This window comes from Tachysurus vachellii, chromosome 12, assembly GCF_030014155.1.
Source record: "Tachysurus vachellii isolate PV-2020 chromosome 12, HZAU_Pvac_v1, whole genome shotgun sequence".
NCBI classification, from domain to species: Eukaryota; Metazoa; Chordata; class Actinopteri; order Siluriformes; family Bagridae; genus Tachysurus; species Tachysurus vachellii.
In genome coordinates this window covers 14,674,924-14,700,195 of record NC_083471.1, presented here as the reverse complement: position 1 = coordinate 14,700,195, position 25,272 = coordinate 14,674,924, and the positions used below count along the sequence as shown (strand labels likewise).

The 25,272-nt window shown below is 38.8% G+C and overlaps 1 protein-coding gene across 2 annotated transcripts; it reads right to left on the bottom strand.

Annotated features, from left to right (window-relative positions):
• Positions 1-746: 746 nt before the first annotated feature.
• Positions 747-25,089, bottom strand: skic3 (SKI3 subunit of superkiller complex). Of its 2 annotated transcripts, XM_060882903.1 has the most exons (41): positions 24,998-25,089; positions 24,707-24,799; positions 23,790-23,933; positions 23,263-23,354; positions 23,104-23,179; positions 22,702-22,845; positions 22,030-22,128; positions 21,822-21,930; positions 21,479-21,619; positions 21,149-21,250; positions 20,124-20,248; positions 19,915-20,001; positions 19,723-19,826; positions 19,507-19,633; positions 19,069-19,248; positions 18,855-18,979; positions 18,511-18,761; positions 17,816-17,918; positions 17,519-17,701; positions 16,931-17,075; positions 16,769-16,847; positions 16,314-16,375; positions 16,154-16,210; positions 15,991-16,059; positions 15,827-15,901; positions 15,093-15,234; positions 14,646-14,739; positions 14,436-14,513; positions 13,911-14,035; positions 13,672-13,795; positions 13,329-13,553; positions 12,632-12,704; positions 12,190-12,243; positions 11,992-12,103; positions 10,637-10,765; positions 9,634-9,758; positions 8,669-8,833; positions 7,411-7,563; positions 2,390-2,520; positions 1,822-1,951; positions 747-1,551 (listed from the first exon to the last, which is right to left on the bottom strand). In XM_060882903.1, the coding sequence occupies exons 1-41, from the start codon at positions 25,061-25,063 to the stop codon at positions 1,480-1,482; spliced, it is 4,770 nt and encodes a 1,589-aa protein (XP_060738886.1). In that variant the 5' UTR covers positions 25,064-25,089; the 3' UTR covers positions 747-1,479. The 2 variants fall into 2 exon arrangements, with proteins under 2 accessions (XP_060738886.1, XP_060738888.1); XM_060882905.1 differs by lacking the exons at positions 21,822-21,930; positions 23,104-23,179; positions 23,263-23,354; ... (1 more) ...; positions 24,707-24,799; positions 24,998-25,089 and having other exon boundaries at positions 22,702-22,842.
• Between the last annotated feature and the right edge of the window lie 183 nt (positions 25,090-25,272).

Here is a 25,272-nt window from a genome sequence, read left to right as displayed (position 1 = left end):
TTCTACTTAACTAGTTTCTAAATGTTTCTGAGCCATTAATCATTTTTATATTCAAATATTAGGCAAATATGTTACAGATGTTCTTGAGGTAATTTTAGATCTACAACACCCAAACTGGTTCTGAAAGTTCTGAATTGTACTAACAGCATTTTTCTTTCTTTTACTTGAATTGCAATTAGATTCATTGTTTCAAACACAGTGACCAATCTTTGTATTCTCGTGGAATAAATCTTCATCCACATTCTTAAGCCGTCTTGCATACGCAGCATGTTTAAGATTCCATGAGCTTCAGCTTGCATTTATTGAAATGACTAATTGTGGATTTTGAGGTGTGTTTTGGATCATTATCCTGTTGCAGAAGCCAGCCTCTTTTCACCAGTGTCATCAAAAAATTTTATTTAAACATTTTTATTTAATCAGTCTACAGCACCTGTTTTCAAAAGATTTTCGTTTGCATACATCAGAGTTTCTGTCTTGCAATATAAGGTAAGATAATGTAAGGTTTTATTCTGATGACTCTTCCCTGCAGAACATGACAAGCAACACTACACTGTGCACCATTACTCCTGTATCTGCTAAACCTTCCTGCAGGTCTTTACCTTCATTTTTAAGACAATTTTTATTTTTATTTGGACACAACTCAAGCTTTATTTTTCAATCAAATGTCTGATCAGATACCTCCAATACCACTGCAAACAAGAAAACACTCAGATTATCCTTTTTTGTTCAATTGCTTTATTGGACATAATAGAAAACAGCCCACTGTAATATGAAAGAAATCAAACAAATTCTATAGCTACTTCTGTGTTTCTTTGGGTATAAGATTAAAGTGTTTGAGAGATTCAGACGTTTGGTATTAGATTCATTTTCATCTCTGAGGAACAATGTGTCTCTGAAGCGTTTGTAAGAGGAGGACTGAGAAATAGGTTGCCATTACGGGTCGAATGGTTCTTGGCTGCGGTTGTCTGGATCGATGATACGAATATGGTGCTGTGAAAGAGGAAGTGAACTCATATTTCATATGGCTGTTGGCCATTGTGCTCTTGTGCTCTTATTTCATTGGCAGCATAAAGCATACAGGGGGAAAACTCTCAAACTTTATGATTTGGCAGCATCTGCTTTAATTAAAGCAAAAACTCTAATTTTGATGATTTTATATGCAATATCTCATGCAGCATTTTGTCTTCTCTGTGCCAAGTCAGTGTTTAGAAGTGCTTTAGGACTGGTTACTAGCCATTACCAATTGATCATCTTAGCTTTTATTTCACAGAAAACAAACCAGACACAAAAACTCACTCAATTGTGAATTTGTAAGAACTGGAAAGTTTTGAGTGTACCTAAATGGAACCGAATGGGGTCAAAAAAAGCTAAGATGATTTAATGAGAAATAAGAAGGATTAAGAATGCAGCTGCTATACTGGCTTTTGCATGGTAGAGTGCTGATGGTCCTGAGTGGATGAGACTGCGAGTCAGTGAGGCTCAGGGGTACAGCTGTTTATGGAACTCCAGCAGCCTCAAGTCTCCTGCTGCTTCAGCCTCCATCATCAGGGTCTACAGAAACAACAACTCATGTTCAGAGCAGAGTTACAATGCTATAAAATAAAGGTGGAAAGAAAAAAGCAAACAAGGACCTCAGTCCAGTTTTCTCCATGTGGTCTAAATCATGAGCCGTTTACCTTGGGAGACCTTGGGGTACTGAGCTCTACAGGCTATACACTGATTTCATTTAAAACTGCTTCAGTTTTACATGATTTACATGAACAACTCATGTGACTCATTCATGTCTGTGAGATTAAAACTGATGACTGTGTATGTCCTTACATCTATCAGCTCCAGGTCGTCTTTGGCATGCAGGTGGCGCAGGAGGTACCAGCGAGCAACTCCTGCCACCGTTTTCATGTCTCTTGAACCTGATCCATAAACAATCTTTTCCAACAGACGCCGTGTCTCCCTTAGGAAAAAGAAATTACATTTATAAAACCAGCAAAACCAAACCTCAGAGGAAGCCCATGAGTTTTGTTCAATATTTATGGCACCTGCATGCAAGTTTTACTGGTCAGCTAAATTTTTGGTCAAACAGCCAAAAAATAAAGTGAGCTTAAAGCTAGTCCTCTCTAAGCAGGTGCATTATGACTTGGCATCATTGCCCCTATCTGTCCAATGTCAGTTTTTCTTATGCCTTTCATGCCTTTGCAGTGTACTGGTAGGAATGAGCCAACTTAGAGCTTTTAGTCACACAAATGTAGTCATTTCTGATATCTTTGTCAGATTTCTATAAAACTGTGTATACAGTGCTGTTAACCCTTGTAATTTAAAAATATGATTAAAAATAAATATATATTTATTTGATTTGGGCTAACACTCTCTTATGCTCATCTAGATGTGTTACCTGGCTCCCATCTTGATGGAGAACTGGAGCAGAGCCTGAAAAAGTAAAGCCACAGGACACAGAGCCAGCTTCTGTACCTCAGTACAGGCTTCACGTACAAGACTGCTCCATTCCACTCCTCCAACTCCAGCCTAGTGTCTCACACACACACACACACACACACACACACACACACACAACAAGCTACAGTTAGTACAGTTAGTACAAGTACTGTATTTAATTTCCCTTCCCTGATGACTTATTCTCCAGCTATGAACTTTCTTTCCAAAAGTAAGTTCCAGGTCCCCCCCCCCAAGCACTAACCCCCTTTGTATTCCTTTTATACATATTACATAACCCTTCAACTGTGTATATAACAAGCTAATAAGCATACAACGATCAGGATTTAACAGTCCGAACTGAGGAAAGTAAAATCTGAAATTTGGCTGCTTTTCATTCATTCATTTTCTACCGCTTATCCGTACTACCTCGAGTCACGGGGAGCCTGTGCCTATCTCAGGCGTCATCGGGCATCAAGGCAGGATACACCCTGGACGGAGTGCCAACCCATCGCAGGGCACACACACAGACACTCTCATTCACTCACGCAATCACACACTACGGACAATTTTCCAGAGATGCCAATCAACCTACCATGCATGTCTTTGGAACGGGGGAGGAGACCGGAGTACCCGGAGGCACGGGGAGAACATGCAAACTCCACACACACAAGGCGGAGGTGGGAATCGAACCCCCAACCCTGGAGGTGTGAGGCAAACGTGCTAACCACTAAGCCACTGTGCCCCCATTTGGCTGCTTTTCCTCCATTTATTTCTATAATAAAAATGAGTGCAAGAGAAATATGGAAAGACATTTTAATCAAGAGATTGCTTTGGAATGAGTCTCTCTAATTTAATTAAAGGGACAAAGCTGGAGTCAGCTTAAACACAAGACAAATCGGGCCAAATCAGGAGGGATAATTACTACACTGTGCAAGTGAGGGAGAAAAAAAAAACACGAGGGAAAGGGAGCCATATCACCGCTGTGCTGCATTCAGACGACAGACTTACTGTTGGAAAGCATCATGACCCTGACTACACTGAATATTATGAAGCATAAAAAGAGAAAGAAGTTCATTAGGGGTGTAATGATACACAAAAATCTAATTTGGAACAATGTGATATGGTTGTCTCTCGATTTAATATGATTTTCAATACTGCAAAAATAAGTATCTGAATATGTGATTAAGGATTCATTTAACATAAATGAAGTACAATAATTGAAACTTTATAGTGACACACTGTTTATTAAGCATGACCGATTCACATATAATGAAAGAAAGCTATACATTAGAATGTAACAAAATGAAATATGGCTAATTAAACATTAGTTTTCTGACCATTTGGTGTATACGTTTGCCAGGTCTCAAATTTCTACCTCAACTACTTGTCAAAAACGACACAAAAAGATCTGATGCTAGATCTGAATTTTCAAAAAATGTTGAAAAAATTGAAACTTGTTTTCCGGTTTCTCAAAACCAGTCCAATCTTGTGTGAAATAACAGTGTACATGCCCACTCTGCTGGTGTGACTCTCAAGAGCAGATGTCACACAGCTCTCTGTAGCTTGATGCTTTAGAATAGAACATTCTCTTATACAGAGATATATTTGTTTTATCTGAAGCCAAGATCCAGTGCTCTCATTGCCACGGCCCATGTTCGATTAGCGGGCAGGGAGCTAACCCAGCCACTGAAGTGTAAACTGGGAGGGTTGTGTCAGGAAGGGCATCCGGCATAAAACCTGTACCAAATTTAATATTCGGACCAGGTGAGCAGCCGACCCGGGGAGCAGCCGTAAGAAGGAAAAAAATAATAATCTGAAGCTAAGACCTCCGAGGTGGGGATTTAGGTGCTCATCATGAACTACTTTTTGTTTCTGGCTGCTTCGATTTCTATTAAATGAATTGTATTATACACTCCTGAACAAAATCTTAAAGCCAGGAAAAATATTACAAGTATTCATACTTCGCACTGGTGAATCGTAACCAGGTTGTAAGTACTTCTTCAAAATGCCAAAAGAAGAAACAAGAGCAAGAGACAAAAAATAGAGAGTAGGCAATTTATTGAAAACTGCATTTAAACTCAAATAGGCTGGTCATCAGCTGATCTAAAGTTTAAGACCATAGCCTTTAAAAGTTAAAATCTGTGCAAAAATTTGGCTTCAATGCCATTGTCCTTCAGAAAGTCACACTGTCATGATCTCCTAATGGCAAAAGCAAAAAGGCTTTGTGTTTTTGAAAGTGGCAGGTTTGTTGAGCTGCACAAGCAAGGGCTTTCAAAATGAGCCATTGCTGCCGAGTTTGGATGCAATCGTTTTAAGTTTCTTAAATGATCCTGAGTTATGGGACAAAAAAATCAAGTGGTAGACCCAGAATAATTTCGCCTGCATTGAGCAGGAAGATCCGTCAGGCTGTCTGTGAAGACACAGGTTGATCCTCGACCCAAATTAAGGGCATTACTGATTACTGACTGCAGCTCAATAACCATAAGACGGCATCTGCGAGAGAAGGGCTTAAAGAACAAAAAACCTCTATGAAAGCCACGTCTCCTCCCACACCACAAACTTGCCCATTTGGAATTTGCAAGGGAGCAAAAACATGATACATGATTGAAAGATGGAAGAAAGTTTAATTCTTGGACAAGAAAAACATTAACCTGGATGGTCCTGATGGCTTCCAACGATACTGGCATGACAAGGAGAACCCACGGTTTTCTACCTGGCACAATGGAGGAGGCTCCATCATGATCTGGGGTGCTTTTTCGTTCAATGGGAAAATAGAGCTTCAGGTTGTGCAGGGGCTTCAAACGACGGCTGGCTATGTGGATATGTTGCAGCAGGCATCCCTCTTGACTGAGGGCCCTCATCTGTATGGTAATGACTGAGTCTTTCAACAGGACAGTGCTGCAATTCACAATGCCAGACTGACAAAGGACTTCTTCCAGGACAATAACGTTGCACTTCTGGACCATACTGTGTGTTACCCTGATCTAAATCCCCTTGAGAATGTTTGGGGATGGATGGTAAGGGAAGTTTACAAAACCGGACTTCAGTTCCAGACTGTGGATGCCCTTCGTTAAGCCATCTTCACTACATGGAGCAAAATTCCCACCAGCCTCCTGGAAACAGTTACATCAAGCATGCTGAAACGAGTGTCTAACAACAAGTTATCAACAAGAACGGTGGGGCTACTCACTACTGAGTCCTTTTTTCACACTTTTAGTTCTGTTCTGGGTATTTTTGGGCTATGGTCTTAATCTTTTGATCAGCTGATGAACAGCCTTTTTCTTCTTTTGACATTTTGAAGCAGTTCTTACAACCTGGTTATGATCCACCAGTACTTATGTTTCTTTATTATTTATACAAATACTTTAATGTTTCCCCAGGTTTTAAGATTTTGTTCAGGAGTGTATAAGGGATAAAAACACACTTTGAGGCTTAATGTTACAGGTCTGGTGTGATATGTCCTGACCCAGTAGTGGTTTCCTGTAATGGTATGTCCCAACGTTTTATTCCTCTTACACCTCAGCCATTTAAAATTTTCCTGATTAAAGAAACGGTTCATGTTGAACCATTAATATTTACATCTGATATTCTGGAATGTACAAAAAACAAATATTAATATAAACATGTGACTTGACTATGAGAGCTGCTGTTACAGAAAATTAATCAATATCTGAGTAAGCAGATTCACAAATTTAACATCACTGTGGTATAAAACCTATTACTATATAACCATGTTATAAACACTAGGTTTCAATATATAAGTAGATTTAAGCTGGCAGACATTCATCTCCATGCTTATGTACAGCTTAAACAGCTCACCCACTTTTAGAGCATTTCTTTCTACCAGAAAATGTTTGAAAGGTTCTTTTAACACCTCAGCTAATGGCACACTGTGGGCAGGTGTCATCAATCCCTCTTTCCCTCTGTAATCTCTGGACTGTTGAGTGAGAGGAGGAAATCCCTCCGGATGTCTGTGACGCAACATCGTTTGTACTTTCCTTTTGCTTTACTGTCAGCAAAACAAATATGGCTTTCCTTTCTGACCCCAGCTGAAAACAGACATGGTTTACTCTGTTCTACTGTGTGTGTCCATCTCTCATCTCCTCATCCTAGCCATGTTTACACATCTGTGCAGCAGTGTGTGTCAAAAAAAATGTATAAAAACCACTGTACCTTTGCTATTGACAGATATCAGTGATGTCACCGCCTTCTGATTCACAACACATATAAGGCCCAATAAATAATAAATAATTTGGAAAAAGCTTTTTGACTGAACTCTGGCAGCTGTTTTGCTTTTAATATGTCTGTATCACATTCACAAATATTTCACACCTTCAAATGTTAGACAATTTGGGAAAAAGGTTAATACTTATGCAATACAGTATACAGTATATTGATCATACTCCGTGATGTTTGGGTCAAATATATTATAGACATATAAATACATTCTCTTGATCTATGATCTGAAACATAGCAGGTGATAATGAGGAACACAATTATTTCTGATGGTATAACAGGTTCTGCTATACTGAAATCCCACATGTGTGAAATGTAAACTGGTATTATGCTATGAAGTGGCAGAAAGAAATTTGTTCCTGCTTTCAAACTGACTACTTATATATTGAGTTATTTTAAAGTATGTTATCATTTGTCAATTTATTTGAGCTTTTTGGCCATTAAGGAAACATAGTGAACAATTAGTTATTCTATATAGCTAACCATTTGCAATGGTTCTAAATAGCCATATTAAATCATCATGATTAGTTCTGGTTATAATGAGACGATGCAAACAAAAAAAGAAAGAAAGAAAACTGCTGCAACTGTTTATATTAAGAGCAGCAACTCTTTAATATATTTTTCAGTTTCAGCTAATTGTGGTGTGTTACCACAAATGTAGGTCACCGTGTATAGAGTTAAAGGGAAACTTAAAATGTGTATACAATAAATCTGAGTTTTGTCAAGGCGAGCATGTGTACTCACCATGCAGGGGGTGAGGGAGAGCAGGGCGAGTCGCAGCAGGCTGCTGAGCTTCCCGCTGTAGTGACCGAGCTGAGAGGCAAGCTGCAGACTCTGTCTCAGAGCCACCGATGCCTGTGCCAGCAACCCCTGAGAGCGGTACACGTCTGCCAGCCACTAACACACACACACACCAAAGAAGATTTTTTTCTTGGATTTCACTTCATCACCACACTAAGTATATCCTTTAGAATTAGCAAGTACACACTAATATGCCATAACATTAAAACCACCTTGTGTAGGCATGGACCTCTAGAAAACCTCTGCAGGTGTGCTGTGGTATGTCACCAAGACAGCAGAAGTCCTTTTCAGCCAACCGCTAGAAATGAGCACTGGATACCCGTGAACCTGTCACCGGTTCACTGGCACTGCTTTTAGTGGGTACCAACCACTGCAACCCAGGAACACCCCATAAGACCAGCTGTTTTGGAGCTGCTCTGACCCAGTCATCTAGCCATCACAATTTATCCCTTGTCAAAGTCACTCACGTCCTTGCCCATTTTTCCTGCTTCCAAAGCTTTTAGAACCGACTCTCTAATATATCCCACCTCTTGACAGGTGCCATTTTAACAAGATAGTCAATGTTATCCACTTCACTTTTCAGTCATTTTCTCCCTGTCCTGTTCTCTCTGTCAAATAAAAGCATCTCAATAGTACTAAAATATTATGATGAACAGTGGCAAGAGTTAGAGTGAGGTATGAGTTGTGTTTTGTGATCAACTGGAATCGACTGAAAGACCTCTGAACTGCACACTTGCAGTAATTACAGAGATGATTACATTTATGTCCACATTGTACAGTTTATTTTTGAATTTCAGCACAGATGTTAATCTATGCCACTGATTCCAGTATTAAATGTGCTCCTACACAAAAGTCATTGAAACCCTTTCTCTCCTTGTTTAGAAATGTTTGGGCCTACAACCATAAAGATCCAAATTCTTTATAAGAACCATCAACCTTGATAGATCAAGCTCCTTTTCCAGATGCACAATTTGTCCTAGCTATATTCTAAACCCTAACTTTCAATTTCTGACCTCAGAGCTGCTGCCAGATGGATGTTCAATATTTCTGAATCCAGCAGTGACACAGACTGCGGTGTCATTAGATAATATCTGAACAGCTGATGTCCTTTGATGGCCCTATTCCCTTTTTTGATGGGTCATTAAAAAGTGGATATGGTGTATAGAGCGAAATTAGCTGATGTGCATGAAGCAGTACTCACGTGCCAAGCAGACACTGAAGTTGGGTTGGCCATGACAGCAGCACTCAGTTGGTCCAGTACTGCTGAGGGGATGCAGTCTCTGGCATCAGACAGGAGGAGGCACTCGCACTGAACCTGCCTGAGCAACAGGAACACTGCAGGATGCTCGGGAGACACATTCAACACCTGTAACACACCGAAAGCCAAATCACATATACAGACAACTGCTGTTACGTTGCTGCTGCTGCTGTTGCGTGACTGCTGCTGCTACGTTACTGCTGAATGTGTATAATATGAGGAAAACAGATCAGCCTATAGGTTTGTGGTGATACAAATATCAGTGACAAATTCAAATAAAACTCATTGTGACTATTTAATGTGACTTTGTATGAAAAATGTGATAGAATTAATTAATTAATTAATTGTTTAATTGAACTTTTTGGTAAAAGTTCAAGAACAATGTGTTAGTGGCTCCATAGCTGGTTAGATAAGATATGTTTGGTGGCTAAACCATAAAACATCTCAAGGAACTGATTATGTAACGAGCTTCGTTGGAAAGCTATTTAGAAAAGAAATCATAGAAACTGCACTGTTAAAAAGTATATTAAACGAATATAACAATAAGAAATAACAAAACAACATTAGCTATATTTATAGTAGAAGTAGTAAAGTAGTATACCTCTTTTGCAAGTTGAAATGAAATAAGTGATCAAAAGATTTCAAAATATATATCCTAACGATGATAAAGACAAAGAAAATTTATTCAAGTGTGAAAATAGGGGATAACAAAACATGATTGGAGGAACAGATGGAGAATTCACAGATCCTCTGGCTCTGACACATGACTCATCTCTGCTATAAAAGTAGCGCATGTATGGTTATGATGGCCAGTGTTTCTGTCTGCACCTGTGGCCCAGACAGGCAGCTGAGGAGAGAGAATGAGTAGCGAGACAAAAAATAAAGCAAGAAAGAGAGAACAAGAGAACCTGTGAACACAGGGCTTCAGCTTCATCATAGTGGCCGCTCTGTTTGAGTCCTGTCACAGTCTGCTGCAGCACCCAGCCTTCCAGAGCCTGAGCCAAAAGCCCATCCTCTCTCTGCAGGCTTTTCACTGGAACACAGTGTACATACACACATATACACACACACATTTGGGAAATTTGGTACATCTTCCATTAGCATGGTCATATTATACATATATAAAAAAGCATTACATTTCAGTTGCTTAAACCGCTTTGTGATAGAATGCATTCAAATAAATTAATGATTAATATTATACTGTCACAGCAAACAGCAAATATGTACCTTGTTAAGAAAAAACAGGTTATTTTTCCCCATTCAACAGACATTGTTCATTCATCAAAAAATAAATACAAAAATAAAAATATGCATCTTATTTTTTTAACTCTGTGTGAACATGAATATCGTCGCTGTCGGGCGGAAACCTTGTATGTCCAAATTTGGTTAATTTCATATTTTTTCACATCGATGCTATTGGTCAGTCCCTGGGTCTGTTATTTTTACAAGTTATTAACCAATCTAAAGTCTTGAAAATAGCTTGAGCACAAATCTCTTAACTCCATTGGACACTCCACTGTCCACCTCTTCCTCACTCCATGGGAGAGCTACGCGGAATATTTCTCCACAAGAAGAGGCGCAACGAATCAACACGTCTTCTGAGGTAAATGTCTTCAAAACATTGGGCTCAAAGAAAAAAAATCTTGACCCCCGCTAGTTCTGGTGCTTGTCTGAGGACAGGAATTTAGCACGAGACAATCCACTGCAACGCGGACTAAACCCTGTGCACTGCAGATAAGGTACAGTGTTTTTTTAATTTCCTGAAAAATAACGGTTTTGGAGATACGAGGATTCCGCCCGACAGCGACGATATTCAAATATACATGTAAATGTGATTGATTTATTAAAAACCTATTGTATATACCATGAAAGTGATAAGCCTTATTATCAACAAATACAACATTTACTGACCTTTCTCTGACACCAGTGTCATAAGAACTTTCTCTAGACCCTCTCTGCATGGGGAGGAGCCTGACAGGGCACAGGCTACATTCTCTGTGTGACATGCAGCCATAAGCCCTGCCCAGACTGCAGGATCATCTGAACACAAGGGAGAAAGAAGAAACCATTAGATCTGTATATTCTGAAGTACATATGTTAACTAAAAATCACTCCATAAAATTCTTTCTTCAGGTACATGGAATACTACTTCCTCTTTTTGTCTGCTACAACTGAACAATATCTTTCCCTTGAACCTAGTAGGAATCTGTTTATATCTAATGCAGTGCTGATTACAACATTACATGATGTTATTTCATGCCTCCATAAAAGCTGACTCAAAACAAGCGCAGTTGAATCTGAAGGAAGTAGATTTGCTCGATGGTGGTGACGCTACCACCAGCATGCTTCACTCATTTACATCATTTGGCAGACACCCTTCTCCAGAACAACGTACAAAAGTGCTTTTAAGTCTCTATCACTGAATACGTTAACTCTAGCTCATTAGGTTACAGACTTAGGATACAATGAATCTAAAACACTGTTCAACGTTTTTTTTTCCTCAAGGGAGAAAGTGCTAGTTCAAATATTTCATGAAGAAGGTCGCCTTTCTCAGGATAATGACCAGTGTTTGGTTTCCCTCAAAATGCAGCACTTTGTGCAAAGCTAAAAAATTTACATTTTCCTCCAATCAGACCAGACAACATATTCCATGTGTCTGCTGAGTTTTCAACTTGCCTTTTAGCAAAAGCCAAATAAGATTTCATATGCTTCACTATTTTCCCATAAAGACCAGATTTGTGGAGTGGCCAGACTTTGTGGCTGTCCTACAGATTTCTTCGGCTATTGAGTTATCTTTGGCCTATTGATTGTTTTCTGACTAATGCCCTCTTTACCCAGTCACTGACTTAATAGTGGCAGAATAGTGGTTGTGTCAAATTATTTTCATATTTAGGTTATAGATTTAATGGTGTGCTGCAGGATCTTCAATGATGGGATATACTTATGTCCTAATTAATCCCTGACTGATACTTTTAAAGCACTTTGGGCTGGACTTGCTCACAGGTGGATTCCATTTAACATATATGGAACTTCGGATGGTAACTGGTTGCCCCACATCTAATCTAGTAGTTTCACACACCACTTATGCTGAAACATTTACATAAGCTGATCAGAGATTTTGTTACACAACAGTCACCTAGCATAAATATATTAATTTCACCATAACAATAATAATAATAATAATTGTACGTTTAATCTCTCTAAACATTACTAACATTTTGTCGTTCCATGGTTTAGGTGAAAGCCTCAGTTTGTCCTAAACCCACCTGGACAGAGCAGAATAGCTCTCTGGATGGTCTTTAGAGCATTTTTCCTCCTGTCTTCTCCAGAGTGTCTGCCTGAGGCCAACTGATTTATTCCACTGTACAGCAGTGCCCTCTAAAGACCAGCACAGACAATACACATTAGTAATAAGACAGACAGGCTTCTTATTCTACTGTTTTATCTGTTAAATTTATACCAACCTTTCCTAGAGTCATGCTAGCATGACATGCCACGCTACCTGCCACAGCTCCACCCTGTGATACACATAATACTTGTGCAGTACTGTGTGTTAAAGAACAATTCATTAAATAAAATCTACAAAATGTCTACTACATTTCTCGGGCATATAATCAACCAAGACATCCAAAATTAATTCCAAAAATATATGACCAGATTGACATAAAATTCTTGCTTCAAACAACATAGCTAAAACTGCATGATTTAATTTTATCAGGTATCAGGTTTAAATTAGATTGAATAGTTCCAGCTTTCAAGTAGTATTTTGGTTACTAATAATACTGTGTATTATTAAGTATAATGAGTGTGGTGAGGTTTTGTTGATTTTTTATAGAGAACAGAAAGTGTAGCAGGAATTTAGATCAACACAATATATCATCATATATTTAAAAATAGTTGGCTTACATCAGCTTTGCTGGGACAGAACTGTGGCACCAGTCTGGACAGCAGTGCCCAGAGGGATGGATTTCCTGGGTTTCTGTCACAAGTAATGGTTAAACAGAAATGTTAAAGATTCAATAAGCAATTGAATAATCATGTCACCAGTAACATTAAAGGCTCTAGCCATAACAAATATGATGCTCTGCTGTGATTTCAGGTGCTCTGTTTCTGTTTGGATATTTAATCACTACTGAAATGATTTAGACGCAAACCTTGCAAAGTTAGACTCAAAACCACAAAGAAATATGAAACTAATGGCCATTCATGTTGTTGTGCTGTGATATAGTATTGGCACTGATATTGATAACTTTTTTCTTATAGTGTTAGAAACTATCTCTGTGAGAAAATTTTGATTCGTCATTTTTTGAATCGAGTCTCCAGTGTCGGCTCTGTGTAAATGCCAAAAGAACTGTGCCGATGTTACAACATAATTGATCGCTGAATCCAACTTGTTTATCTGACATTGAATTTTTCTAGCACCAAAGTTTGACTTATTTAATGAAAGTTTCAATATGTCCCAAGTCTGGATACAGTTATAATTCTGGAGATGGCCAGTTCCACCAGATGAAGCTCCGGGTGTGTGTTCACAGTGTGTGTGCACTTTGGATGGGTTAAATGCAGAGAACAAATTCTGAGTATGTGTCACTTCACTTTCACATACCTGAATACTGCCCTGGAAGCCTCTCTCTGCACAGCACTGTAGTTGCCCTGTAGGGCCAGAAGTGTGCAAGTAAGCAGGCAGTGCTCCTCCACAGCTCCTCTCAATGCACCATCCAGCTTCAACAGCTCTGAAAGTGCAGCACTAGCCAGGGTAACATCTCCATGGACCAGGCCCAAAGCACATAAACACAGCAAACTCTCTGGAATTGGCTCCTTCAGCAAGGAGCTGGGTGAACAGGAAAACACACACACAGAATCAGTAATCTCCAACACTAGTAATGACCTGAAGAGGCATGAATTGAATAGATGAATTATAAGGCTTTAAGGTGAATTAAAGGGCTTACCACTTAAAGAGTAAAGTTTTGGCAGTGTCCATGTTCCCCAGTCGGTGCTGTAGTAAAGCTAGAGCTGTTAGTATATAAGCTTTCTCCTTCTCTTTGGAAGCTACTGCAAGAGCTTTCTCATAGGCTGGAACACAGTAAAACCCACGCACACATGAACGCACGCAAACACAAAACAAAATAAGCTTAAAAATCACAATTGACCATAATAAGCCTGAGAAATGAAAAAGAACTACAGTTACCATTAACACTCTCCTGCAGGCGTCCTGCTCGAAAGCAGGCTAGAGCCATGCCTGTGTGATCGTGCAGCTCCTCCAGAGATGTGGAGGAATAATGACGGATAGCTTCTTCCCACTGATCCATGTCACTACAAGAGAAAGTAGTAGTTTTTAGACTGTGACAGATCCAACATGTGACTGAGCTGAATTTAAACAGAACACTGTTATATCATTTTGTTTACTTTTGTTTGTACTTGAAAGGATCGGGGGGAAAAAACACACACACAAAAAAAAAACAGCCCCCTCTCTACCTCATCTGTCTATTGTGTCCTTATTCTACTCCCCATTGGCCAGCGCGATCACACACGTGTGACATCACACACTGCCCAACAACTGGCTTTAGAAATAGTAAACTCATAAGTTCAAAAACAGGTTTTTCAATTTTATTCCCAGTATAGCAAAATGTATTAAACATTCTCTCTGTGTTCTCCCCTACCCAAAATGAATCACTATTAGTAAAAAGTCAAGTGAAAAGTGTTTCTGAGTTACCAGAGGGCCCGAGCGTAGCCTCTGAGAGCGAAGCTGATTTCTTCAGTTTGTGGGCTGTTCTGGAGCAACTCCACAGCTCTAATAGAAAGTATAGATAGAAGAAGTATAAGTATAGTAGCATAAGCATAAACCTTAAACTAAATATACTCCATACATTATATAGCATATATAAACATGTCTAAAATTTCTTTATTAAGACTGTATGCCCACCTCTTATAGGCTCTAGTTGCCTGCTTTTTCAGTTGCATGTGCTCATTCAGGAAGCCCAACATCACAAAAGCTTCAGCGTCTGTCTGAATTCTCTCTATGTTTAGAGAACAACCGATGAAATCTAATCAGCTCTCATCTCACACTATTTCAAACAGTGGGATCAAATGCTCTCACCATAACAAGTCGTACCAAACACATAACAAAACCACAAGAGTCTGGGTGTGTGATTGTGTGTGTGTGTGTGACATAACCAATAATAACCAGCTGTAATCTCACCATAGAAAGCTTAAAGCAATGAAAACATATTTACTGGCATTAACTGTTTATGACAATTTCTTTGTTCTATGTATAGATTGTGTTGTAAACCCTTTTTTTAATGCAGAGCGGTTCTTTGAATGCGCAGCAGTACTGTGTCAGAGAAAAAAGTGATAAATGTGTTGTACATACCTGTATATTTGGTTAAGGCCACCTGTGCAGCCGAGACAGCGTTCATCTGGACTATGTTGTAGCGGTACAATTCTGAGTCTCGGTTACTTTTGTCCAGCAGAGTAGAACAGACCCAATATGCATAACCCTTCACGCCTTCAGTCTAATAAACACAACATCATACAGCAATGTACAGTATATTCCAAAAAAAGGTACTTATTAAGTTGTTTGTAAGGAATTAAACAGGAAACGCTTTTATAAGATAAACCAATGTCAGATATGTAATGACACACAAATATCTTTTCCAGTATCAGCATAGATAACACATAAGTGTTGTCTCATTCCACAGCTCTTTTCTGATGGTAGAAATGCTTTATTTATTAAAGAATGACATCAAAATGACTGATTCCATCCATTTATTGTACTATTGTGGGACCTCCATAAAACAGAGTTTGTGTTATCATGTATGATGTAAAAACTACAAACAGATAGAGGTTGTCATGTTTCCAGGAACAGCACAGTAAAAAAGCTCTTACACTGAAGACTTATTCCAAAAATGATAAATAAATCCCAATTTTCAACAATTTTTGTCGAATTTGTTTATGTAGAGCTTCTGACTGCCTTATTATTTATAGAGAAAAGTGCATTCATTTAAACCAGTGATTTCAATTACAGCTGTAATAGAAAATGAATGAAATAATTCTGCCCAACTGAAATAAAAATAAAAACTTATTTGGATGGTATATAACTCTTACATGAGTGCTGAGCTCAGTGGTGTGTCTGAAGAGATCCATGGTGTCATAGCTTCCTACTGTCTCAGCAATGAACGCCTGAAAGCCAACAGAGAAAATGCTTATTTCTTGTGTTAGAGAAACTTAAGACGATGCCTGGTCTTGTCTCGCCGGCATGTTCACAGTACCTGTCCAATCCAACAGTTCACATACAGCGGCTCCAGAGACTGAGCTATCTTGAAGGCCTCATGTGCAAGCTGAGAAGTGTATATATGCATAATGTAAAAAAATGTAAAATACCAAAATAAGGACATAAAATAAGTATGAGAAATGAAATCATGCACAATTTACCTCAATGTTGCCCTTCTTAAAATATAAGGTTCCAAGGTTTGTCCATGCTACAACATTCTAAAAATATACCAGAATAATATCAGTGTGACATTAAAGACTTCTAAACCTAAACGTGTTAGTTCAGGCACTGTGTGCATTTTGTTGCTGATCATGCACTTACATTTGGCTCTGTTCTGACTGACTTAATGAAACTGTGCTGTGCAAGGGCAAAGTTTTCAATTCCTGAAAGATAAGAAAATACAATCTTCAGACTTTTCTGTTGAAGCATGAAAGGAAACTCTTTGAAACCACTGCACATTAATAAATTGTTGACTTGATCACATTTACTACTTTTAACAATGTTATTAGCAGTAAACATAATGTTTTGGCTACACCTTGATGTTCTGCTGCTATTTCTTTTCCTTCAGTTACATAGAATGTATCCAAGGTCAAATAATTATGCTTGTTAGGATGCCTAGGCTTTTCCTTTATACTGTGTTTATAATATGCTATAGCGCTGCCTATAACATTAATATATTTTGTTTCTGATAAATATTTTTCTAATTTACGGTTTCTGCTTGTATGTAGTCAACTTTTTGATAAACCTTTACCACAATAACACCTTTACTTGTTTACCTTTGGTCATAGCCACAACCCCTAGTGCATTCCAGTACATGTGATTCCCACTGTCCAGCATGACTGCCTTTTTAACACACTAAACAAGACACAAATAAATTAGAGAGTTTATTTCAGTTTCACAGGAAGTGCTGAAACAGGTTGCCAGGTCAGAGGGAATACCTGCAGAGCTTTCTCCAGCAGTGACTGGACATCCTGTTCTGTAGATGTGGACCAAATCAACCTCGACTGGTGGTAATAGTTTAGGCCCAGGTCACACCACAGGCTTGGTGTATCTGGCATCAGTTTCAGAGCACGGCCATAGCACCTGGAACATGTGGATTACAAAATTTGAGGGGTGCTTAGGGTAAACTACTGACAATTAAAGAATGAAATACTTTAGTATTGAATACTGAATACTGTCTGGATCATCTTATACTATTGATATTTTTTTGTAATGATTATTATGCTGTATTATGTGCTACTAGGTCATGTACTGTGCTGTTCTGTACATTAAAGTGCTAATGTCTTTTAATGTCTGAATTACTGCTGCCATCCTGGATGAGTCCGACTGTAAATATGACATAATACTTTATTTCTTATATAAGAGACAATACATTTTATTGTACTGAATAAAAGTCACAAAGCAGTTATCATGACCGTGAAAACTTGTTCATATTTAATCACAAGAGGAGAAAAAATAAAAAGGTGAAAAAACACAACTGCTTATTTAATTATCATGTCATATGATTGTCGTGTGTATATATGCACCTCTCTCCGAGACTGAGCAGTTCATTCTGGTCCAGTGTGTGAGGCTTATCAGAAGGCTCTGTTCCACATAGCACACCAGGCACAAGCACACAGATTCGGTTAGGAGAAACAGAACTGCATTTGGTACAGGCATCTCCAAGCAACTTCCACAGACATGACAGATCCGCACGCTTCTGCACTGCCCTGTAAAAACATAAAGTCAGAGTTTATTAAAGACACTGAAAATCTGATTTTAACTTCCTGTATAAGAAAGTGAAATGATAAAATGTGAGGTGAAAATATGCTTAGCAATTTTACCTAAACAAATATGTAATGGCTTCCTGTATAAGGTCTACTGCTCTCCCATCCAGGTAATCCTCCATTGCTGTTTTAGCCATGGCCAAAAGACATTCTCCAAGTCCTGACCGCAGAAAGAAAACAAAATGTATCGTAATTTAGCTTGGTCCGGTTGATACAGACCTCTACACTTTTTGAACAAAAATTTTATAGTATAAACATTGGAAAAGTACATCTGCATTACTTTAAAAATGACAAAAAATTTTCATAATTGTAATTAAAAAAAGTTTCTGGAGCCTTGAGCATAAAGCATCATATAATGCAGTTATTCAAAGTTATTGAAACAAACCAGATATCCTGTACTACATAACAGTCTGGACACAAAATAGCTAATGGTCTTATTATCCCAATAAAAGATCAAATTTCAAAGCAATCATCTAGCCAGCAATTTGCCTTCTTCTTGTTTGTCATATCAGATGTACTTTCCACTGCACAGTGGTAAGATGTCAGGTCTCATTTGTATTTGAAAGATCTGCACTAAAATTTTTTAATTTACAAAATATTTGTGCAGAAAATATTTGTGCAGAAAATTTTTCTGCACAAAATATTTTAATTTATTCTACTGTATGACATGAAGAGTAAGTTACAAAAACATATTTTATCTAAACCTGAATAATAATTTTCAAGAGCTACATAATAAATCAATATTAACTCACCCTTCAGAGCTGGCACATACTCTTCACTTTTTATTATCTGCCGGTACTCCACTGCCGCCTCTTTGTACCTGCCCAGAATCTGTTTGATGGAGGCCATCTGGTAGAGGCTGTAGATGGAGCTGGGCTGCAGCATGTGGGCCTGAGCAAAAGCTTTGAGGGCAGCTGTAAAGCTGTGGCGGTTCAAATAGGCCTCGCCTAAACACTCCCAACACACCCAGTCCTCACGATCAGCCCTCAATGCTGCCTGCAGGCTGTAGCCAAGAACATTGAGAGGGATGTTCAAAAACATTCGCGATGCCTAATATATTTAAATATGTTAATGAATTAAAAGAAATGAATCCTACTCTGCAATAGCCTGTGCATTCTGGCCCACTTTCAGATGATACAGGCCTCTCCTCATCCAGGCCCATTTAGCTGAACCAGGAGTTGCTCTCTCTGTCACTGCCTGAAGAACTGCTAAAGCATAGTCCTAAACAAATCACTAGGATTAACAATGACAACAAATCATCCCATCAGTAGGCGTAAAACTACATTATGTGGGACACTCAAAGCACTAACCATGTCTCCCTGCTCCATGCTGAGGTCCACAGTGGCAGCGCCAGCCTCAGTGTCAGTGGAGTCCAGCTCAAACGCTTTCTTGTAGCACCCTCTAGCTCGACCCTGCTCTTTGGCCACTTCCCTGTAGTAGTGACCCAGGTAGCGAAACACAGAGCCAAGATGGGGATCCAGCTTAGCAGCCTAAAAATACAGTGAGGAGGAAATATAGTGTACTGAGCTATAAACTAAATGATTAAGTTGGAATAATCCAGAAAGGTTCTCTACTGCATCCAGGGCATAAGTGATTGCGACACATACACTAGAAATGTAGTTTATATAAAATTAATTTAGAAAATCTGGAGCATTCCTTTAAAGCCACTGAATTTAGATATAGGTATTCATTTCGAGTGTATAGCCAATGTCCAAGTGCAAAACAAGAGATAAAACTAAAGACATCACCTTCAGCAGATGAGTGTGTACTTTGCTCTTATCTCTCCGTGTGTCTTCTCCCATGTTCCAGTAAAGCTGTCCCAGTAGGAAGTACAACTCCCCACTGTCTGGCCTCTGAGACACAGCTTCAGTAAAACTACAAGACAGCAAAGATACATATGTATAAATATGTATGTACAACAAATGTTAATAGAAGTTGAGGAAAAATTTAAGAAAATAACATACCATTGCTCTGCCTGCTGGTATTCGTTTTTAGCTCTATGTGTCAGTCCCTTTACGATTAAACCTTCCACAGAGCAAGGATGTGAGCTCAGCAACTCAGAAGACACCTTTAAAATAGTCCAGTAAGGTTATTTTTGTAATAACAGGACGTAAACATTCTAAAATTGACACCCAATACATAATTGGAGACTGTACCTGCAAAGCTTCTTCAAGCTTCCGCTTTTGTAAATAGGCTCTAACTTTTAACACTAATAGAGCAGGGTCATTGTTAGCATCTGGCATCTGAAAAATAAATATTTATGTCATCCAAGAAATAAATGGACCAGCTGGAAAGCACATGGAGACCATGAAGCCAGAAGGCCACGGAGTCCAAGGTGTCTGTGATTCTACAGCCAGTTCTGTACCTGAGAAAGCATCCCTAGAGCTTCATCTGCACTGGGATCTGTTCCAGCTCTTACCAGAGCCTCCAGCTTTACTCTCATCAGCTTGTGGGTCCAGTCTTCAGAAAACCCTGTACTCGACTTCAGCCCTAAAACACACACGTTATAAAATTCATTGCAAATAAAATGCACTACTACACACCTCAAATGTTGAATGGATGTGCTTTCCTCAACTGCTTTAGACATTGAAATATATTTGATATTTAATTGTTTGTGTTAGAATCCACCTAGGACTGTGAAACAATACAAATAAAATTACACAGAGAAGTAGAACAATAAAGTGTCAAATATCACCAATATCTTCAGTCTTTTGGCTTTGTAAGAACACAAAGTTTAATATAGCAGCCTTTATTTTGTCACATATACATTATAGCACAGTGAAATTCTTCCTTCACATATCCCAACATTGGAGGTTGGAGTCAGAGGACAGAGTCAGCCATGATACACCACCACTAGAGCAGGGAGGGTTAAGGGCCCAAGAGTGGCAGCTTGGCAGTGCTGGGGTTTAAATCCTGATCCTCTGATCAACAACCCAGAGCCTTAACTGCCCCACACTGTGATAGATGGAGTACACAGATTCTATTCAAACAGTCTATAGCATGATCAACTAACAATCAGTGTGGATGAGGCAGAAATAACAGCAGTATACACCTTCATGTCAAGAAGATAAATGTATGCTTGCATTCATTTAAAGGTAATATTTTGTGTGTTACTACCACATTACTACTATGTTAAATATTTCTCATGTAAACCAACCATGTTAGCCATTAAGCTGTTAGCATTCACAATTTTACAGTAATGTATTTGCTTCAATTACATGCATTTTTATTTATATATAGACATTTTTCGGAGATGCACATTAGTATATTAATATTATGGTATATTTAGTCTCAGATTTATATACACAAACAAAACTTTTAGCTCCTCTCTGAACAGAAAGCATAATATTGTATGAGTGACTGAGGAGCTGTGAGCTTGTAAGTTTGTACCTTGGCTGGAGGACAAAGCACTATCAGTGTATTTGTGCATTTTCAGCTCAGCTTGAGCGAGACCGTACCAACCAATGATACTGGAGCGCATCTGCTTCAGTCCTGCAAACAAAAGTGCAAAAAAAAAGATTTAACATCAAAGAATTCTGTTTACTATCATCTTCCTCTTCCCCTTTACAACACGAGGCAACAAACACAACATAACATGCAAGAGGACATTTAGAGGATTTAGTTGCTTTTCATACTGCCAAAACCTTGATGAAACATTCACACATTTACATTTTACCACACAATTATATTTTATGATCACAAATGTTTACCGATACTAACCCAGGCCAAAGCTCTTGAAAGCATCCTCATATTTCTTGTCCTGTAGAGCTTTTTTACCCAGACCAAAGTGGGCCAGGGAACTAACCGCATCCAGCTCCAAGAGACGAGTATAACAGCCGACAGTTTCTTCACTGCAATCGTCTACCATCAAACATAAACTCCACATGAGCACATAACAACCTCAGAAATAATTCAGCACATATTTAGCATTCATTACCTTTAAATGAATAAACCTGAATGAATGTTTTTAATATTACATGCGCATACTCTGTTAAAATCTGCCCAAGTTCACAGTTTTATCTAGTGTGGTTTTGGTTATTGCCATGCAAAAGGATTCCTTTACCTAATAATAAATAATGTTGTGCTAGAACTTCCAGAGGATAAGAGACTTTTGGGTAAAGGGTCAGCATGAGATCACACATCTCCTTCATCTTCATTACTTCATGAGGGAGCTGGAGGAGAAATTTCATGTTTCTACTGTGCAGGTCACTGTATTTCCAACACCTAGCATACTTCACATTAATGCAAAATATATAAAAGAAGGTACGTACTTTTGAGAGGCATTTAATGTAATCCTGGATGAGTTGTTTATGATCCTCACTAGGCACATTTTCAGTTAGCCGAAGAGCTTTTTCAAATGCAGACAGGAGCTGAAAATTGAATGTAGATCATTTGTAAAAGCACATACTTAACCACATTAATATTCATTCATTCATTCATTTTCTACCGCTTATCCGAGCTACCTCAGGTCATGGGGAGCCTGTGCCTATCTCAGGCGTCATTGGGCATCAAGGCAGGATACACCCTGGACGGAGTACCAACCCATCGCAGGGCACACACACTCATTCACTCACGCAATCACACACTAGGGACAATTTTTCCAGAGATGCCAATCAACCTACCATGCATGTCTTTGGGCTGGGGGAGGAAACCGGAGTACCCGGAGGAAACCCCCGAGGCACGGGGAGAACATGCAAACTCCACACACACAAGGTGGAGCGGGAATTGAACCCCGACCCTGGAGGTGTGAGGCGAACGTGCTAACCACTAAGCCACCGTGCCCCCTCCACCACATTAATATATTCCAATAAAATTATTCAAAAGCCGTCATTTGTTGGCGTGAGAACCTTATAGAGGTAAGTCAGTATTTTCTAACTTAAATTCTATCTATAACACCTATTTCAAATTAGAACAGGACTTTGTGCAAATGAATAATAGCTCACATGTTGCTGAGTCTCATTGTCCTGCTGGTCCACTGAGACCAAGAGCAGCCTGATCAGTTCTCTCCATAATTCGATCAGCTCAAAGTTCTCAATACCGTCCTCTGCCTCTCTCACCTGAATGAGATGCTGCCACACCCTCGCCACCTGCACATCACACCACAGCAACAGCTACATCACATCATACAATGGCAACAGCACATCATACAATGGCAACAGCCGCATCGCAGCACGACAACAGCCGCATCGCAGCAAAGCAACAGCCGCATCGCAGCAAGGCAACAGCACATCATACAACGGCAATAGTGGCATTGCAGCAGTCACGTAATGGCCGCTTCGCAGCATGGCAACAGCATAATTTACATACAACAATAAACACACCAGTAATCCGACTCATTCCTATACCTGTAAGTAGTTCTTTTCTGTCTGATAAATGTCCACCAACTTCCTGCTCACTTCAAAGCATTTGACTTTATCAGAGCTGAAATTGCAGACAGTAAAAATAACATATCAGAAAATTCAAAGTAAATTATAAAGTACTATGTATTAGCCAGAGATACTCACATTTCATACAGTTTTATGAGTTTTTGATAGATTTTGGGAAGCTCGCCTTTAAAATCTGCTTGATCACTTTTTTCATATAGGTTTGCAAGGCCCTGGAAAAGAAATTCAAATAATACAAACCACTGTTATGCATAAAAATGTGTTAAAGGCACATCTGCATACAGAGGTTTTATTTTGCTGTAGAAATAACATTTTTTATTATTTCATCTCATATTACACTTTTAATACAATCAGACAGCATTTTATGAATAAATCGAGTCAAGTCAAGAAGCTTCTATTGTTATATTAACCATATATAGCTGATGCAACCTACAGCAAACAGACAATTAAAAACACAACAGGACAAGTACACAAAATAGCACTGCATACTGTGTATTATACAGTACATTGTGCTGAGGAATGTTGCTGAGGAATAGAGGAATTCTGAACAAAGAGGGTTTGAAATGTGGTGCGTAAAAATGACTAAATATCTGTGATGTAATATAACAAGATAATACATGAAGCCAGTTGCTGTATATACTACCAACCTGCCACGCAAGTAGCTGCTCAGGTTCAAGCTCTGCAGCTTTCTTGTAGGCCGTCTGAGCCTGTTCGGGCTGCTCCAGCTCACTCGCTGCAACTCCAATAAACACCCAGGCATTGTAGTTATTCTTCTCAAGCTTCAGAACAGCCTTTAGAAACACAGGTAGGTTTATACATTTCATGCAATAAGCACTGTGTTAATAAAACAATAAGTGATTTGATAAATTATCGTATATAACATCAACACTGTGGTGACAAACAGCACATTCATTATTAACACTGTGGTGACAAACAGCAAGTTCATCATTAACACTGTGGTGACAAACAGCAAGTTCATCATTAACACTGTGGTAACAAACAGCAAGTTCATCATTAACACTGTGGTGACAAACAGCAAGTTCATCATTAACACTGTGGTGACAAACAGCAAGTTCATTAACACTGTGTTGACAAACAGCAGGTTCGTCATTAACACTGTGTTGACAAACAGCAAGTTCATCATTAACACTGTGTTGACAAACAGCAGGTTCGTCATTAACACTGTGTTGACAAACAGCAGGTTCGTCATTAACACTGTGTTGACAAACAGCAGGTTCGTCATTAACACTGTGTTGACAAACAGCACGTTCGTCATTAACACTGTGGTGACAAACAGCACGTTCGTCATTAACACTGTGGGGACAAACAGCACGTTCATCATTAACACTGTGTTGACAAACAGCACGTTCGTCATTAACACTGTGGTGACAAACAGCACGTTCGTCATTAACACTGTGGGGACAAACAGCACGTTCATCATTAACACTGTGGTGACAAACAGCACGTTCGTCATTAACACTGTGGTGACAAACAGCACGTTCGTCATTAACACTGTGGTGACAAACAGCACGTTCGTCATTAACACTGTGGTGAAATGTTTTACCTTGCAGTGTTTCAGAGCTTCTTTAAACTCCTTGTTTTTTATAGCGTCCCTGGCACTTTTTAGAGCCGATTTTACGTCTTTATTTGACATTTTCTACAAAAACACAAAGGAAAATAATTTCTGTAAAGAGCTTAAAGAACAACGTCAGTTACAGAACTTTATTCGCTTTATCATTTAACCAACTAAATAAAAAGTACAATTAAACAAATCAAATATGTTTTTTCTATATTTTATAAAATATTTTTTTCCCAATAAAAAAATCATATGAAATTATTTGCATTTCATTCTCACCACAGTGCACAGCAGCTTCCGTGCACAACTGAAGAGTGCGCATGCGCCACACAATGCTTCCGTCATCACCCAGCGACAATTGTACGTCAAAAAACAAAATAATTTTAGTAGGATTCAAGTTTACACGTTTTTAAAACAGTTAAAACAGATACATTTTCAAGCTTATGTGAAATATATAATACATTAATATAAACAATTTTCCGAGATTAAAAAAGTGCAGCTTTTTTGTCATCTCAAAGAACCTTGATTGTAGGCGGGACCAATAATAATCCACC

Coding starts and splice junctions, on each gene's coding strand:
- skic3 (XM_060882903.1), bottom strand. CDS start 25,063: ATGACGGAAGCATTGTGTGGCGCATGCGCACTCTTCAGTTGTGCACGG. Junction 19,634..19,722: donor TACCAGCAGGCAGAGCAATG/GTATGTTATTTT, acceptor GCTGTCTTGTAG/TTTTACTGAAGCTGTGTCTC. Junction 14,036..14,435: donor GGCTACGCTCGGGCCCTCTG/GTAACTCAGAAA, acceptor TTTCTCTTGTAG/TGACATGGATCAGTGGGAAG.